Source organism: Penicillium macrosclerotiorum (assembly GCF_028827735.1).
Source record: "Penicillium macrosclerotiorum strain IBT 26536 chromosome Unknown utg000003l_segment0_segment0, whole genome shotgun sequence".
Taxonomy (NCBI): Eukaryota; Fungi; Ascomycota; class Eurotiomycetes; order Eurotiales; family Aspergillaceae; genus Penicillium; species Penicillium macrosclerotiorum.
This window is the reverse complement of record NW_026643083.1, coordinates 2,174,359-2,191,133: the sequence shown is the minus strand read 5'-3', so window position 1 is coordinate 2,191,133 and position 16,775 is coordinate 2,174,359. Positions and strand designations below refer to the sequence as shown.

The 16,775-nt window shown below is 49.8% G+C and overlaps 8 protein-coding genes across 8 annotated transcripts; 2 read left to right on the top strand and 6 right to left on the bottom strand.

The window, feature by feature from the left end:
* Positions 1-81: 81 nt before the first annotated feature.
* Positions 82-561, bottom strand: N7462_003673 (uncharacterized protein; the record flags this gene model as incomplete). The annotated part of the gene is made up of 1 exon (XM_057075399.1): positions 82-561. One exon carries the CDS (start codon positions 559-561, stop codon positions 82-84), a length of 480 nt encoding a protein of 159 aa, XP_056934904.1.
* A 1,071-nt stretch (positions 562-1,632) lies between these two features.
* Positions 1,633-3,324, top strand: N7462_003672 (RNA polymerase II-binding domain-containing protein; the record flags this gene model as incomplete). Its single annotated transcript, XM_057075398.1, has 2 exons — positions 1,633-1,782; positions 1,858-3,324. The coding sequence occupies 2 exons, from the start codon at positions 1,633-1,635 to the stop codon at positions 3,322-3,324; spliced, it is 1,617 nt and encodes a 538-aa protein (XP_056934903.1).
* A 262-nt stretch (positions 3,325-3,586) lies between these two features.
* On the bottom strand, positions 3,587-5,116 carry N7462_003671 (UbiD family decarboxylase; the record flags this gene model as incomplete). Its single annotated transcript, XM_057075397.1, has 1 exon — positions 3,587-5,116. The coding sequence occupies one exon, from the start codon at positions 5,114-5,116 to the stop codon at positions 3,587-3,589; it is 1,530 nt and encodes a 509-aa protein (XP_056934902.1).
* A 349-nt stretch (positions 5,117-5,465) lies between these two features.
* N7462_003670 (UbiX family flavin prenyltransferase) lies at positions 5,466-6,104 on the top strand (the record flags this gene model as incomplete). The annotated part of the gene is made up of 1 exon (XM_057075396.1): positions 5,466-6,104. The coding sequence occupies one exon, from the start codon at positions 5,466-5,468 to the stop codon at positions 6,102-6,104; it is 639 nt and encodes a 212-aa protein (XP_056934901.1).
* A 958-nt stretch (positions 6,105-7,062) lies between these two features.
* N7462_003669 (uncharacterized protein) lies at positions 7,063-7,749 on the bottom strand (the record flags this gene model as incomplete). Its single annotated transcript, XM_057075395.1, has 3 exons — positions 7,063-7,176; positions 7,256-7,338; positions 7,446-7,749. 3 exons carry the CDS (start codon positions 7,747-7,749, stop codon positions 7,063-7,065), a joined length of 501 nt encoding a protein of 166 aa, XP_056934900.1.
* Positions 7,750-10,188: 2,439 nt separating this feature from the next.
* N7462_003668 (uncharacterized protein) lies at positions 10,189-10,590 on the bottom strand (the record flags this gene model as incomplete). The annotated part of the gene is made up of 1 exon (XM_057075394.1): positions 10,189-10,590. The coding sequence occupies one exon, from the start codon at positions 10,588-10,590 to the stop codon at positions 10,189-10,191; it is 402 nt and encodes a 133-aa protein (XP_056934899.1).
* A 3,706-nt stretch (positions 10,591-14,296) lies between these two features.
* On the bottom strand, positions 14,297-14,628 carry N7462_003667 (uncharacterized protein; the record flags this gene model as incomplete). The annotated part of the gene is made up of 2 exons (XM_057075393.1): positions 14,297-14,469; positions 14,556-14,628. The coding sequence occupies 2 exons, from the start codon at positions 14,626-14,628 to the stop codon at positions 14,297-14,299; spliced, it is 246 nt and encodes an 81-aa protein (XP_056934898.1).
* Positions 14,629-15,495: 867 nt separating this feature from the next.
* N7462_003666 (p24 family protein) lies at positions 15,496-16,437 on the bottom strand (the record flags this gene model as incomplete). Its single annotated transcript, XM_057075392.1, has 4 exons — positions 15,496-15,506; positions 15,605-15,884; positions 16,001-16,189; positions 16,291-16,437. 4 exons carry the CDS (start codon positions 16,435-16,437, stop codon positions 15,496-15,498), a joined length of 627 nt encoding a protein of 208 aa, XP_056934897.1.
* Between the last annotated feature and the right edge of the window lie 338 nt (positions 16,438-16,775).

The following is a 16,775-nucleotide window of genomic DNA, read 5'->3' as shown; positions in this document are numbered from 1 at the left end:
GAAAGGGCTAGAGGCTAAGTAGTTGGAACTGGGGTGGAGGGGGGGGGGCCATGGGCTGCTTTTATAGATGCGACGAGGCCATCAGGCCATCGGAAGGCGCAAGTGACCCGTGTGGGGGGGGCAGCAATGACGAGATGGAGGGATTGCGCGACGGACAAGGCGATCATTGGTGAGCTGCGGGGAGGGCGCGCTAAAACGTGGGAATGGGCTGATCAGGGAACATTCATCCGGAGTGATCAGACGTCGGGCAGCGGAGCCCGGAGACTCGGGAATAGAGGCGAGTCCCTGGGCAGGTGGGATCAATGGAATCGTGACCTCCTCGAGGGCATGTCGGGATCCCCCGTGAGGCAACTGCGGGCGGACGGCATTCCGTGGATGTATACGGAGTACGGGAGTATGAGAGTACGGACCGAAGATGGATCGAGTAGGGAGGGACGACGTGGGCAGGGTGGACGAAGACCAGAATACAAGAGGAGCTCTGGAGTCGTCGCTGTTCGTGCCGACAGCCCGATGCGCTGCTGATCCCCTGCAGCATGTCAGATGTACAAGATGCCTGGCCATAGCGGGACACCGCACTACGGGGAGTACATTTTCCAGAGGCCCCTCGGCCGAATATGTGGGGTCCGGGAAGGATCGAGGGGCAAGATGAGCTTGCCACTCCCAAGGGCACCAAGGGGCGCAGGTTAACCGCCGGGTATTTTGGGGAGGGAGGTTGGGGTTGTTTCCTCTTGCTATTAACTATTTGACCAGGATGATGAACAGTAGTACTACTCTACTGCGATTGTACTACCAGACTTGAGAGAAACCCCCTGGTCAAGAGGATATCTGATGGGAAACAAGATGATTTACTCGTATGGATGCAGGGAGACCTTCAATGAAATCGCATTAAATTATGATATTGAGTTATAGTGAGTCAATTAGCGAGTTACGTTGGTTAGTCTTGTGCGATTAGGAGCCCCGATGACGGGCGCCTGCTACCCGGCGGTGTTGCCGGCAAATAGTATCAGCGCATCGGCCGGAAGTGCGGCCCTGCCTCAGGTGCCGGCGCATCCATACTACATACTACTCCAGAGGACTCATAATGCTTATGATCAATAACATTTGAAAGGTTGTCCATGGGAACTCAGAGGAATAGACAAGGTGAATTCCGGCATATCCAGCCTGTTCATGGACTGTAAAGGTCAATCTTCGTCGGGGCACCTCGTAGGGCATTCCTCTCGTGACTTAAGAGACTCGAAGGCCCCATTGCCGGATTGGGAGCTCTCCACGAGAGCCACCGCCCAAGCCGCCGTATGTACCCAATCTGCAGATCATGTTCTACTGTAACACGACCGGGGCGGAGTATAGATGATACGTGACTCGGCTGCTCACCTGAGGAGCTCCGCCCGGATCACGTGTACATGCATTTTACTGCCTCAGGCTTGATATGTGGCTGATCTAAGCAGGCCTCACCGCCTCAGCGACGGCCCAATCATTGCCCGAACATGATCAAACCAACCAGAACCTCCTCTCTCATCGGCGCAGGTGCGATCCAACAAGACAGTCCGACAAGAGTGACAAGGGTCCATCTCCTAATTAAACCCCGCTTTCCTCATTCCTAGAGGAGCAGACCGATGCCCACGGCCTATCGCAATGGCCTCCCATCAGATTGCCATTGCGAAGGCCTCATTTTCCGCCGGCCTTTTGCGCCCCGACCCGGTCTCAGTTTCGCGCGATGAGATCACCGCCTTCCACGCCTCCCTTGAGCGCGTTTTATCCCACTGCTCCCCAGCAAATGTTCAGGTCTGATCCGTTGCAACCTTTTCCTCTAGCCTGCCACATCCCCGTCGTACTAAACTGCCCCTTGGTCCCACACAGACCTGTAAAACATGGCTACTCCACCATGTCGCCGCATCATCGAACCGCGTCGGAGGGTTGGCTAAATACCTCGTCACGCTGGCAGCCTCCTTCGAGGAGCCTGACGTGGCAGAGAATGGCGCTCGGTCCAAATCTTCGGTGAAGCGGCGACGGCTCCACATACTCTATCTGCTCAACGATCTGTTCCACCACAGCAAGTACCACCTAGACACCACCGCAACCTTCTCCACGGTGAGCGGATCTCTGCAGCCATTTATGGTGGACCTACTTGGGTATGCGGCCGCCTATGATCCACAGAATTACCCCAAGCATCATCGCCGACTCGAAGATCTCCTTGACCTATGGTCCGAGCACGGATACTTCGGTCCCGAGCTACTCCACAAGCTGCGTGAGCTCGTCCGGAACGCTGCATCGCTGGAAGCAGCCCCCTCTGTATCCAATGATCTTTTGGTCGGCGAAGTGGACGCGTCCAAGAAGCTGTCCGGAAAGGATGCACCTTTTATCATGCCATCGACCCACGGAGACTCCTCAACGCCTTACTACGACCTTCCTGCCGGAAACCTAATCCCGCACATCATTCCCAACTCAACCATTGCCCTTCGAACCGATGCCATCAAGCCGCTGCAGTTTCTAGCGGGCCCGGCGGATGAGTCTCTGGTGCGAGCGCTAAAAGGGTTTTTCCAAGAAGTAGATCAGATCTACGGCATTGAGGATGCTCTCGACGACAATGATGGGAATGCAGACGTGGACGAACTCGGCCAGAGAGTCATGCGGGACGAAATCACTGGCGATATTCTCGAGGGAGAAACCTACTACGGCTGGTCTCGCGCCTTCTGTCAGCAAATGAAAAAGCGACCCCGTGACTCTCGCAGTCGCAGCAGGAGCTGGAGCCCGGCTAACAATGACCTCAAACGGCGACGCTATAGTGACAGTTCCCTAAGCCGGGGCAGTAGGCAAGCTAACTCTCGGTCACGAAGTCGGTCTCGGCCGGATAGGCGCGACACCCGTCGTTATGGCACCCCATCACGCTCGCGTAGCCGATCCCATACCCGCGAGCGCTCCTACTCGCCACGGGAACCATCTCCACCGCGCTTCCCGCCTCCGCATCAACCTTCTTCTCACCACCCTCCTCCACCTCCACCTGCCAACCACCCTGCTGCTCCTTCTCACCCATATAATAAGGCCCCATATCCTCTTCCAGGCACCGGCTTCCCTCCCCCACCTCCACCTCACTACCACGGCGCCTGGCCACCTCCCCCACCCCCACTCATGCCGAACATGCCCTTCCCCCCGCCTGGCCCGGGACTCGATCCTCCTGCTTTCCCTCTTGCATTTCCTGGACACCCTCCGATGCCCATGCCTCCTGGTCAGCCGCTTCCTCCCGGACAGCACCGTTTCCCTCCTCCTCACCCTGGAACTCACCAGGGAGATGGCTGGAACCAGCAAGGCGGGCGCAATTGGCGATAAAAAACGCCATGTATTTTGTACGCGGAATCTCATGATTTAATACCTATAGCATCAAGAACAATGCAGCTTAATATGCATCAAATGAAATGTTTCAACGTGATTATTCCTGCGCTGATCGAAGAATCTTAAATTTGTACACCTTTTTGTCAGGAAATATAAAATGACATAAAAGCTTTTGTTTTTTCTATTCTGTCAAGCTGGAATGGAAATGATTTCACTATTTGCATTCCCCTCCTTGGATACTCATAGGGCATGATGCTTATCACTGGCATGGGCCCTCGAATCCATACTTAGCCCAGTCCCGTTCGACCTTGTCTTGAATTTCGACAGGGTAAGAACCCTGAAAAGATCCCACTCTCCACGGAAGCTCGTCTTCTTCGAACTCGCAAGGTAGCATGCAACACTTGACCACCTTTTTGTTATTACGCACGGGTTTGATGCCGTGCCCCACATACGGAATCAAAGGAATATTTCCGTACTCATCGAAAAGGAACTCGTTTGTTCCTGGCTCGCAACGTGTTGACTCAGCCCAAATCAGATCCCGAAGACTTGTAGGATCGACATCTTCCCCGACTAAAAAGACTTTCCCCATATACCAACCCGGCTTAGAGCTGAAAACCACATGCCCTAGTTTGATGCAGAAGGCAGCCATATCGAGTCCCATCTTAAGAAGCCTTTTGCGATCCACCTGCAAGACATACCATATGGCATGAGACTCGAAGGGACACCAGGCATTCTGGATAGGTAGACCAGCATCTTGACATATAGTAAGTATTTCGGCAGCAATCATCACGGCCCACACGGTATGGCTCTCTTCGGTTGCTCTGCCGGTAATACAAATCGGAAGGATTGGGTCTTCGCGGTAGGTGATTGCATTCACTTTGAAAAGAGGGCACTTCTTGGACTGATTCGGCCATACGAGACCATGGTACTCCATCATGGGGCCCTCATCGGCAGTCTCGGAGATTGACACTGTCCCTTCAAATACAATCTCAGCATTGGCCGGGACCCGTATGGCATTAGTCTCGCACTTGACAACTTCAATCGGCCTTCCGACAAGTGCACCGATGAATCCAGCTTCGTCGGTCCACTTCGGGATCGGCATGCCGCCAACCATGATGGCGGCCGGGGGAACGCCAAAACACAATGCCCATGGCATGTCCTGTCCCTTGTCTTTCCACATTTGGTAAATGACGCCAATGTCTTGTTTGGGGATGATAGGCCCAACAAGATTTCGCTTATCGTGGACCATTGCGCGGGTAATCGACCAATTCGTCCAACGTCCATCCGGTGTTTGAACGATATGCATGCCGAAAGTCTCGATAAATCGTCCTCCATCATGTTGATGTAAGAGAGGGGTTGGCAAAATTGTGAGATCTATATCGTCTCCGAACAGTTGATGCTCTTTCACAGGCCCAGAAGAGACTTCTTTTGGAGCCAACGGTGTGAGCTTCTTAGCTTCATTGATCTTAGCAATGATGTCTTTTCCCGACGCAGTCGACGACAAGCCCAGGGATTTCGCAATACGACCAAGTCTCTGGCCTGGGACTCGGCTCAATCCAACCGGTGCTCCAAGCACTCGAAAAAGACCGTTTCCTTGTCGACCTTTGATGTTCTCGAAAAGAGGGGCCCTGTCTTCAGTCTCATAGACCTTTCGTGTAATCGCTGCCAGCTCCATGGCAGGATCAACTTCTTCTTTGACAATGAGGAGATCACTTTCATCATGAAGTTCTTTGAGGAATTGGCGAAGATCCCCGGCCGCTGTCGGGACGTTGTTCTTATCAACAGCCATGGCGACGAACACACAGAATGAGAGACTTTTAACAGTGAAGCCGTAACAGATGATCGAGAATATTCACTTGAAATTCTTTTCAGGTATGGAGACTTAGATTTTAAGCTAATTTCATAGTTGTGTATAACTGAGTATACTCCAATTTGGGGTACGTGTCTCACAGTACTCCCCAAATTGGGGGTGGGCTTCAACGTTCTTCTGCACACCCCAAATTGGGGGATGGGATATTTACATAATTTTTATAGTTCTCTTCAAACTTATGAGACTGATTTTCCAAAAGAGAAAAAAAAAAATCATATACCTTCCGGGGTTTTCATCAACGTGACTTCTTGTTTTCTTCGCCGTCTTCATGGCTTTCTTTGCACCTCGGGACGATCGTTCCTCGCCCACCCAGACCAACGCCCAGCGAACCTCACCTAGGCGCAAGATAATTGTCGCAATTACAGGTGCAACGGGCTCTATTTTTGGAATCCAGACTCTGATAACTTTGCGCCGTCTGAATGTTGAGACTTACTTGGTCATCAGCAAATGGGCCGAGGCCACGATCAAATATGAGACTGACTACACCATTTCCAACATCCGTGCTCTGGCCGATCATGTTTATAACAGCAATGACATGGCTGCACCGATAGCAAGCGGATCCTTCCGAGTCGATGGAATGGTCGTTGTTCCGTGTAGCGTGAAAACGCTTGCATCGATCAACTCAGGCATCTGTGATGATCTCATATCTCGGGCAGCGGACGTTGTCTTGAAAGAGCGTCGCAGACTAGTTCTGGCAGTGCGAGAGACACCGCTGAGCACGATCCACCTGCAAAACATGCAATCTGTAACGCAGGCTGGAGCGATTATCTTCCCTCCTATGCCAGCGTTTTATATCAAGCCATCATCGCTGGAGGACTTGATTAATCATAGTGTGGGCCGAATGTTGGATTTATTCGATTTAGATACTGCGGAGTTTGAGAGATGGGAAGGTTGGAAGAAGAATTAGCGTGGTTGAGCTCCGTTCCTTTCCCATGTGAAGGAGGCGTTGAAGTGGAAATTATTAATGGATTGGGAGTCCGTGAATACTGGCAGTTTTGTGTATTTTAATTAAGAGCATCAGCATTCAGATCAAATGTAATAATTGATGACAGAATTTTGATCTTCAGAACCAGTGGCTATTTCGTGTAAAGACCTACCAAGTGAAGCCGGCCCTGGGTCATTTCAGCCATTCGAAAAAGCCGGATTTGAGGATATCTGAAGCAAACAGAAACAAGATCTAAACAGCAAAGGATAAGAACGCAGGTTTAGGTGCTGAACCACGGAGCTCGTATGCCGATCTGGCAAAGATGGTAGATCGACCGGTCGAGATGGATAAACCAATGATCAAATAACAACACAGCGCATCTGAAGAAGAAGCCCGAATATTAAGTCAATTATTGCTAGGGAAAAGGGGTTATACTACCTATCTTCTTATATCCCAGGAGAAACTATCATATGTGTAGTGACTGTAGATAGAAAAGACATCAACGCCTCTCCACCACATCTGACCCAAAACATTCAGCACATCGCTCTTCTAATGATTATCTTCCTATGACCTGAGATTGACAATTTTATTATTCTTCACTAGTACAGAAATTAGTCTGGTCGAAGGCCAACCCAAAGAGAATAATGAGAGACCTCTAGATATTACTGCGTGTCTCTAATATCCGTTTACAGTACGCCATGAACGAATAATTGACCTATCAAGTGCACCGTTTTCCAGTAGTAGAGCTACTTAAATTACACAATCACAACAGTACATGAATAGAGACAAATATGATGCGAAGCTTTATCAACCAAAGAAGAATAGAAATAGACCGTCAAATGCTTTGCCGCCGATGGGAAGACACATCGTTCCACCTCTATCATCATATCACCACCACTACCGTTTCTCCAACCATCCAATGACAGATCATGAGGATGGCTTATGATAAAACATCATTAATATAGTCAGCCTGGCTCTCGTCCTGGAATCCGAAGGAGCGGTAATATTCTTCCTTTGCCTGCGCAAAGGGCTTGCATGTGTTGACAGCGCCGCTCTGATAGCTATATGTTAGTTTCCCTGGGTCTTGTCGTTTCATTTGACATGGATGGACAATTTCATGTTGAAAAACATACCGAGCCACTGCTTGCGCAGCACATAGGTCCGTATCCTTCGTCATTGCATGCGTTGGGGGAAACGCTATCTTCCATAGGTTTGCCTGTATCATTGAGGGTTTGATAAGCATTCGATGACTTTTTCAAGATGGATCCCCTCTAACGAGCTCCACGAATACATGGTCTCGGGCTGTATCATTGAGGCACATACATTGGAATGAAATTGCGGAGCTGAGTTGGACTCCACTCAGGACAGGAACAAGCTCGCCTAGGCCGTGGACGATCGTCCGGGATGTCTGTTCGAGAGACATGCAGCATTGCTTGAATTGCTTTTGCGGGCATTGATAGGCTCCGACGGGGGTCATAGATGGAGTAGCAATGGATGAGAAGATTGGTGACGGTATAGCAGCTTTTGTAGGTGTGGGCCTTGGTGTAGTGTTTTGGGCTACTACGGGAACGGCAGCCGTAATGGTGAGCAGGGTCGCAAGGGAAGTGAAAACTGATGGAAGATGCATTTTGTTGTTATTTGAGTTCTTCTCCCGTTCTCGACTTCTTTCGTAGCTGATTTGTTGTAAAACGTATTGGAGTAGTGGTAAGGCAAGAGAGTGTGTTGCGTGGGCGAACCTCACGCGGTATGATTGCCTTAGAGTGCGATAGCGATTGATTTCGAAATTCAAATCTCGGATGGAGTAGTGTATTATCAAAGAATGAAAGAGCGTTTGACTGAGCCCAGTGAAGGAATGACAAGAGCTAGAAACAGGGCTTTCAATAGGCTGTCGAAGAGCTGCTGGTTGTCGACGAGATGGTGTTGAGGAGTAAAACTAAGCGAGGAGAGAAAGAGTCCCAGGACCCCCAGAGGTCCTCGCATGTCCAATCCTGTTCTACCGTCATAAATGGGCCCGGGAAGTCAAATTAGGATCTGTCTTCTGAAACTACCAAGTACATACAGGCTTCGCACCCTTGGTTGCTCCTTGAATCCCTATTGGGCGATTGGTACTCCGGTGCCTATAGATACCAGTCCAGGGGTTGCAGCCTGGTTGGTGTGTCAGTATTCATAGCTTGTTTTGTGCTCTTTTCAGGTATGCTGAGCCATTTGGAATGTTCAATGTCAGGTACGGGCTTCTCATTGGTGCCAATGCCCTGTGTGCCCGTTACGTTTTGAGATGACTTCTTAGCTGTCGTTGCCAGTAATCGCTTGAAATACTTTCCCATGAGTCAATGTTAGAATATATATTGACTAAGATATCTAGCTCGCCATTATTCCGGTGCGAAAGTACTGTAAAGCGATTGCATTGAGACGCACTGGGGTGTGCTAAATCCGTAATCCTTCGGAATGCAAGGGGGTTCCAATTTGAAGAATGCAAGACCTTGCCAAGAATGCCCTTTCCATCTAGGGGCATAGAGGTGCCTTGTATTACTCTGTTTTGAATCAGGGAGAAGTCACATTGCTGCTCGTTGATAATAAATGACTCGCGGTCGGGTTGACCGTCTCAGTCAAGAGGCATAAATTTAGAACGGAGAACTAATTTGAACGATATGGATTGGCCGTAATAGAAAGCGACATTTCTAAAATGAAGACTTTTGGATGATAGTAATCTCGCGATTCAAATATAGTTGGGAGCAAAGGCCGGTTGTGCGGTGGTGTTGGTAGGTCGATACCGATATATATCAAGGTCCAGCCGCAGGTCTCCCTTGTACTTGAGGTACAGTTGATACCACACCACAACCATAGTGGCACCCCATTTATTGCGAAAGAATGAAAATCGTGTAATTAAAAATATATTTGATTGAAATTACGGAAACTAAATAAAATAGAAAGGGGGGAATCTGATCGCAAAGCTACAACATCTGAGCATCTTCTACTGCATCAATTCTCAAAACAAGATCAGTGAACTCAGATACTCCTGGATAATTCAAACATGAATGTTATTGTACAGGTCATGATGCCAACAAGCGGCACGGAAGGTAGGGTGAGGGGTCATAGGTAAATGTACATGAGCCATTGCAATCATGAGGGTTTGTCTCGAGAGACGTCTTGCATCCACGCTCGAGCATATTGGTCATCACATGGGAAACATCCATGGCAAAACAGAGACAAAGGTCAAATAATACAGAACATGAAAGGAATCAGAAAAGGGGAACGGTTCGCTTGCTCGGTTGCTGGTAAAAATGACAGAAATGGCGTTTTCAAAGCTGTGGGGTTCTCGCAGAGGACCACAGCAACATGGGCGAGAGTGATACACAGGGCGCAATGCCCGAGAGGACTGGAGATATGGAAGAATTTGTGAATAGAACATCATTTGTAGACTGCTCTTATGTCGTGAGACGAATGCTGAAACAGCCACAAGCGTGCCAAATGTATGCGAGGCCATATCAAAAATGAGTGTAGAGAAGGGAATTGAAAGGGGTAAGGTGCAGGGGGCTAGTGAAGATCCTAAGTTGGATCTTACCTGTGCATTATAGGGATTTTCTTGCTGAAGCTGGTGAATGTGAATGGGGATAGGAACTGACAAACGATGTCCAATGAAACTTTGTCCGGCGATGTCACAAGGGGAAAGGTAAAAAGGCCAGAAAATAAGCAACGTGGGGGATAGGCAAAGGGATGAGCTTCACCATTGCTCGACTCGTATCGAGAATATAAGAAAGAATAAGGGCTCAGAAGATGCTGCGCCGCTGAGAAGGCAGAAAAAGCGCAAGCACTTCTCGCGCGACGCGTCAAAACTCCCCAGGAACTCCGCCTCTAGGCAAATAGGGATAAGAATCCAATGTAGCATGATGGGTAACTCTTTTCCGTATTACGCCATCGAACTCCATAAGAGCATCGAGGTTGAGGCATGATCACGGTCATTTCATAGCACATGAATGGACCGCTAAGACGGGTAATGTTTGTTGTCAGTAAAGAATACATAAATAAATGCCAGTGAGATCGACATGCCTTGATTCAATCTGTAACGCTAATATCTCGAGGGCTTGGCCTCATTGGGACTGCGTACTGGCCTGTGACCGTGCTGCCGAGTGCCGTGGCGCGTTGACACAGCAGAATTGGCTGAAGGTGGAGGGCCACTAGCTTGACGAACTAGAACACCATTGCTAGATACACCGCTGTTGCCGCTGCTCTGACTACTTCGGCTGCTGGTACCGCAGCTGCCGCTACCTTCATCAAGGTCGACGAAGGACGACATTTGTCGCTGGGTATATTCCAGCATGGTTCGGTTATAGTCCTCCAAAGAGGTATGCGGATCCAACGATCTTTGGGTCTCGACAAGATTTTCTGTAGGAGGCTGGCCTCCAGACTCTGGGGGAAACATGGAATGAAGGCTATTTGCAGGCTGTTGCATTTGATGGCCTTCGGTCATGGCGGGAGTTGTCTAGCAGGAAAACGAGGTCAGTAAGATTAACCCCCAGAGAGAGTACCGATAGGATGGCGATGGTGACCCTCCACGTGGATGCCTAAGCAAATTGTCGTTGGGTATGATAAGACAATATATTGTTAATAAGGACAGGACTTCACATTATCCCGTAAGACGGGTGTTTGAGGATCCATAGAAGTCATACGTGGAAGGAGGGGCGAGATCATCGTGAACAAGCTAACTTACCTTCTAACCAACAAACTGGGATCAACTTGGTAATTTGGGCGGGTGGAAAGGCAGAACCAAGGACGGGAAATTGTGCAAGTGTTGTACTGACAAGGAGCCTAGTAGAAATAGAAAGTGCTATGGGGCGGTGTCACAGGGTTAGGGCATGTACGAGGGAGCTAAATAGAAAATGGAAAGAATTGAGATCCGTTTTTGAGGACGAGGTATATATATGCTACCGGCGTTTGGGAGAGGGGAAGGGAATTCCACCTCCGAGTATGAAATCACAACGAGAAGATCGAGGATGGTAAAAGAACTCCGGGGTGACCACCACTGAGCGCTGCCGAAAATCAGCGTCTATGATCTCCTGGGAGGGGGAAAGGGGGTCCATGGGTCTCGTTCGGTAGAGGTCAGCCTCCATCGACGTACCCAGGCCAAGTGACATCATTGGCTGAGAGGAGGGGAAAGACCGAAGAAGGAACAGATGGCGGAGAGGATCCCTCGCCGTTGGCGAGGCTCACACAGCCGGGGGCGACATCATAAGAACGCTGCTGTCCTCCCTCAGTCTCGGCCTATTTGTGCTCCACGCGCCCCTCCCCCCTTTCCATCCCTCTGGGCTCGGTGGGTGGGGAGGGAGGGTACTGGAACCTGGCCGTGCGTGAGTGTGGGTTGTGGACGAAGGCTATCATCATGAAATAAGCCACCTCCACATCTTCACTGGGACTGGTGCAGCAGCTGCAGCGGTAGTATTAGTTGGCCACTGGCGGATAGGCTAGCGAGTCCCGATGAGGTCACTGGGGAATGCGTGAATGGACCAGCCAGAGGCGATGGCGTTTTGGGATCGGCAATCGCAGCAGACCGCGTCCCCTGCAGATCTTCGTCTGACGTTTAGACGACGAATCATAATCCCGCGAGACGGGGGTCCTTAGATCATCAAGGCCTCGTTATGCAGAACCCGCTGCATCGACAATGGGGGCGAGGGCGACGGAAAGCGCTCTGGGACATTTCCGGTGGAGCACTGCATCCGGCGAATGCCACGCTATTCCGAAAGAAATGATAGCCGGCAAAAAAAAGGAGAGGGACAGTAGCGAGCAAAGGCTTCTCTGGAGAACCTGGATCCATCGATGGTCTGAAATTGGGCCGAGGATCAGCCCTTCTGACGTCCCGTCTCTCCACCTTCACTGTCTTGTGCTGATCTGTGTTCGTTCTTTCTTTTTATTTTTGGTGCCCAGCCATTGCCGGCTGCTCTGGTTGCCGTTTATTTTCCCTTTTGCGTCGGATTTCAAGTCGGAGTCCAAGTTGGAATAGTGGAGAGCCAGAGGAGTGCTGGTTGGTGGTTGGTGGATGGTGGGTGTGGTTCAACAGAACTGAGGCTCGGAAAGGTGGAGCGCTACGTCATACCCCCAAATGTCGGGGCGATCCGAGCTTCGATTTGGCTTCGAGTCTCCCGAGGCGCTCGACATTATATACAATGTACACCTCTCTCCGTGAACAATCGGTCCATTAATGGACCTATTTGTTATTGACAGGACATACAGGGTCTGGCACACATCTTCGCGACTTTTTCCGGCCATGGTGGAACAATTCGAGCGCTACTATCCCTCAGTTCATCTTCGATCGCGAGAACCGAGTGACTGTTCTATTCATCTTAAAACATATTTCTTATATGTCAGATTACCGATTGGTATAATGTCTGTATGATGCCGCAGATACGTTCCTGTATCTTCTAGCTCTAGGCTTGCATTTATCATGAAGCTATGAAACTACGAACTTGTGGTATATAACGAATGACTCGTAACGTCCTCTCCTTCCATCCCACGTCACGATCGTACAGGGCGTGCTTCACGATCCAAACGCCCCAAAGCAAAAGAGCCACTGTGGGTCGTATTTGCACGACCGGAGATGTCCATTGGCCTGCGAGGGCGGAGTTTGTTGCCTCGCTCCTTTTATGCCTCAGGCAGAGATGACACCTGACGTCAGTAGCCCTGGGTCGCTTTGGTCTCATAGGTTCATACATTCAACCATTGCGAGCAATGGATCCATTCTGTACTCCCAATCTTAACAATTGACACTGCTTGTGATGACCGCATATATTTTCAATCGTTGCAGTCTTTAGCAGACTCACTAGCATCGGATAACTACGTCTCACTATCATAAACGCCACCGGGGAGACAAGGGAGAAGGGCCCGTAATGAATAAATGAGAAAAGATAAAAAGATGAAGCATTTTGTGCCCAGAGCATGCAGAACTTTTATGTACAGGGGAAAACTGAAAATTCAGACAAGCACCAAAGATATCTACTAGCCATGATAGCATAGCATATCTACATAACCAACAACTCACGCCCGTGGGGCTGGGAGGAGTGATGAGGATCAGGTCCACCCAAGTGTTGCTTCTACGAACTCCTCGTGACTGCAATTTTCGCAGATGAGGATCGTCCCAAGCGGAGATAACATATGGCAACCAGTCACAGCACGTCCGGCAAGACTACTCCATACATATAGGTACAGAGCGCCAGGGTCCGGACGATGAGTTTTCGCCATCATAGCGGGGGAGGCAAATGAAATCACACCCTATGGCACGTACGACCAGCCCCATACTTTGTCTTCTCCCGAGGTAATCTTCGCCTCGTATGCTCCAGGCTCCCAGTGGGGCTCCTGCGGCATTCTCAATAACCCACATGTACGGAAGCTTTGTCCTAGGTCTGTTACTCATGTACCTTTTAAGACTGTGAGACCTGGAAAGAGGACACAGCTCCCGATAATCGTATCGAAATAAAGTGCCTGCACTGTATTGACTATTGGAAAAGGGGAAGGGGGCCGGGAAGCAATGCCACGACGTCAGAGGCGGATGGCGCGCAGAGCTTCTTAGTGACAAAGGCTAAATTAAAGACCTAGAGCAAGACTTGCCAAAGATCCTATTTACTCTGTACGAAAATTGCTCGTTGGCCTTAGTTCCTTCTACAGGGACAATACTTTTGTCACTCCATACGGGCACGGGGCGATTTGATTCCACAAAAAAAAGAAAAAGAAAAAAACAGAGATGACGCTGAGTGAAATCACCTCAACACGGCCCTGTGCACTGAAAATCAAAAGAAAACTCGGAGTTCCACTGTTCTCTTGTACGTGGAGATGGTCTCGCTCTTGACTCTCGGGCGAAGCACCGAGTACCATCAGAGGTCTGATCGCAGACAAAAGTCATGAAATTCGCTAGTCGAGCCCAGGCGATGATAGACTTGGGCCCAGCCTCTTGCCCAACCATGCGTCATGCACGTCAGGCCGCATCCCTTCATTGAATAGAGTCCTGTAGTGCTGAGATGGCACCTGTGAAGGCCCCCGACATGGCAAGCCACGTAATCTATCCTGAGAAAGGCCGTTAGAGTGACCGGGGCTACTGCATTCTAAAGACAACGATCTCTCCTTGTCTTACCAGCTCGGTATCTTAAAGATCAACCTCGATACTCGGGTCTACTTGGAGATAACAGAGTTCAGCGTAGAAAAATCGTAGACTTCATAGCGCCCCCAGAGGTGATACTGACGGGGAGTGCCAATGCCTTCTCTGAACCACAATCGACTCCAATGATCTCATCCTCCACCGACCCAGCAAAGATGACATTACGAAGGTCGAAATCACCGATATTGCCTAGGACTCTACCCGAACCTGTCAGACGAGTCATACCCTATGAAGTCACTCAGTCGATCAAGCTGAAACAACGATGTGCTCGGTATGGAACACAAATATCAGACCACCATCGTTGCACTTCAACGTCATGGGTCCGGCAAACGTCATTTGCCGCCCCAGCGTTGAAGGGCCCGGCATGTTCTATGTAAAAGAACAATGAATAGGCGCGTTGATGAACGTGGTGGGTGCAGCACGCTTGTGGTGAATCTAAGCTCCAAAGTCTAGACTCGAAAGAAACCTGTTTTGGTTCCCACAACGTCCAACGCCCGTATAACACCTGTGGATTGCCTCTCAACAAATATGACGTGAACCGACCAATTCCTCCTCCTGTGCGACCCCTTGAACATTTCTCAAACCTGTGTTCTTTTCAGCGAGGCGAGATCTTTCCGTTGCTCATCGCCATCGGCGTTCGATCCACCATGGCTGGGAGTAGTTGGGGTCCTGGTCAGACACGACCGGGATTGTGAATTGCCATCCACTTTCGATCTCCGTCTGATTTAGTTGAGAACCAATATGCCCGACTCAACGTGTCTGGCGACCTCGATATGACGACGATTAGAGCAAATTTTGGGAGTTAATTCAGAGAATACAGCCAGAAAAACCGGTTGGATGTCGCTGGATACTCGTTGAGTTCTTGGATCCTGCCAATAAAAATCATCAGCAGGTGGGACACATACCACAATAGCTATCGGGGGCGTGAGCCATTGCCCCAAGTCCAATTGCCCGAACTTCCTGCTCTGCTACGACTCCATCCTGGGCACAGGGCATGGATGATTGGTTGGAGAACTAGCCGTTGCCAGTGAGGTATCAGGAAGGCAACACTGATGTTATTGCGTGCACGAATCCTGGTTTCGGACTCAATGGGATAGCATAATTCTAATAGCCTATTATAGCACACATGAGGGGTACACTAGAGTAGAGACGCCGGAAATTTTGCTCGGAAAGTAAAGGAGAAAAAGAACAAAAACGGGGAGGCAAATGCATCATATATTGACTTCATGTTCATCACACGTAACCTAGTAAAAGACGTTAGTACGAATTTTATCTCCAGGACAGACAAGTTCTTGTTGGCCAGCTTTCATCTGGCGAAATTGAACGCAAGATTGACACCTACCCTTCCGCGCGCCCTGGAAAAAGAAGCGCACCACAAAGACCTGCAACGCGGCCATAGAAACCATCATCAAGCTCTCGATCACGCTAAAATTAAAGATCCGGCGCTCAGTGCTGCGGACGGTACTGAAATTGCGGTTCTCACGAGTGCGGAAGTACTTCTGATTGCGAGAGATGGTCGACAATTGGGCAGAAAGCTTGTAGATGGACTCCTCGAGGTTGGTGGTTTGTTCGGGGCTAGCGCCTTGTCGGGAGGGGAGTTGGGCACGTTGCTCGTTCTCGACCTGTAAATGAAGTATGTTAGGGCGATGCAATAACCACAGGCAATTGGGATGTGGTGTGTTGAGTCCGGGTAGTAGGGGCTTATGGTAGGCTTGCGTGATGGGTGTAAACAACGTACGGCAATCTCGAAATCGACCATCTTCTCGGCAAACGTGGACATTTCATTGTTGAAGCAGAACTGGTACTCGCCAATACTCTGTGCTGTGAAGACAAAATCACCCTGGCGTTCCTTGGTTCCATCCATGACGATCTTTCCGCCCGGTGCGGTCACAGTGTAGTCAACATCGAAGGAGCCACCAGATTGGACCTGTAAGCACTCTCACCGTCAGGAATCAATCATTGCGGAGTCAAGGGGATCGCAATAAGATGCAATTGAGTGAGCAAAGCCGGAATTCTAAGTGTACTGACCGCAAAGTAGAAAGCCACTTTGGCGTTTGTCTGCTCAACGTTAGTGAAGAAGCATGCCTTCTCGTTCGCCTCAAGCCTGTAGGTCAAGGCAGTTGCGGAAACCGAGGAGGCCAAAGAAGCCAGGCCAGCGAGAAGAGCGAACCGCATTGTGTCGCAGAGAGAGGTTGAGGGTGACGAAGGGGAATCTCGAAGTCTCACGATCGCGTTTCAGGAGGTCTGGCCAGCTTGGAGGGTCTCAGGACGGACCCCGAAATGTTTGTTTTGTTTGCACCTAAACAAACAGCCTCGCCCGGGCTCGCCCTAGATTTGTAGGGCTGCTTGCATTTGCATTTGTATCGCCTTCTACTCCTACTTTGGAACTATGGAATGACGGGAAACGAACAAAAGAAATGAACCAAAACAGAGAGAAATGAAATATAAAGGGGGAAAGATATGATCATCGCATCAAAGCTGTCAACAGCCCAAATACCGGATTGCAGCATTTA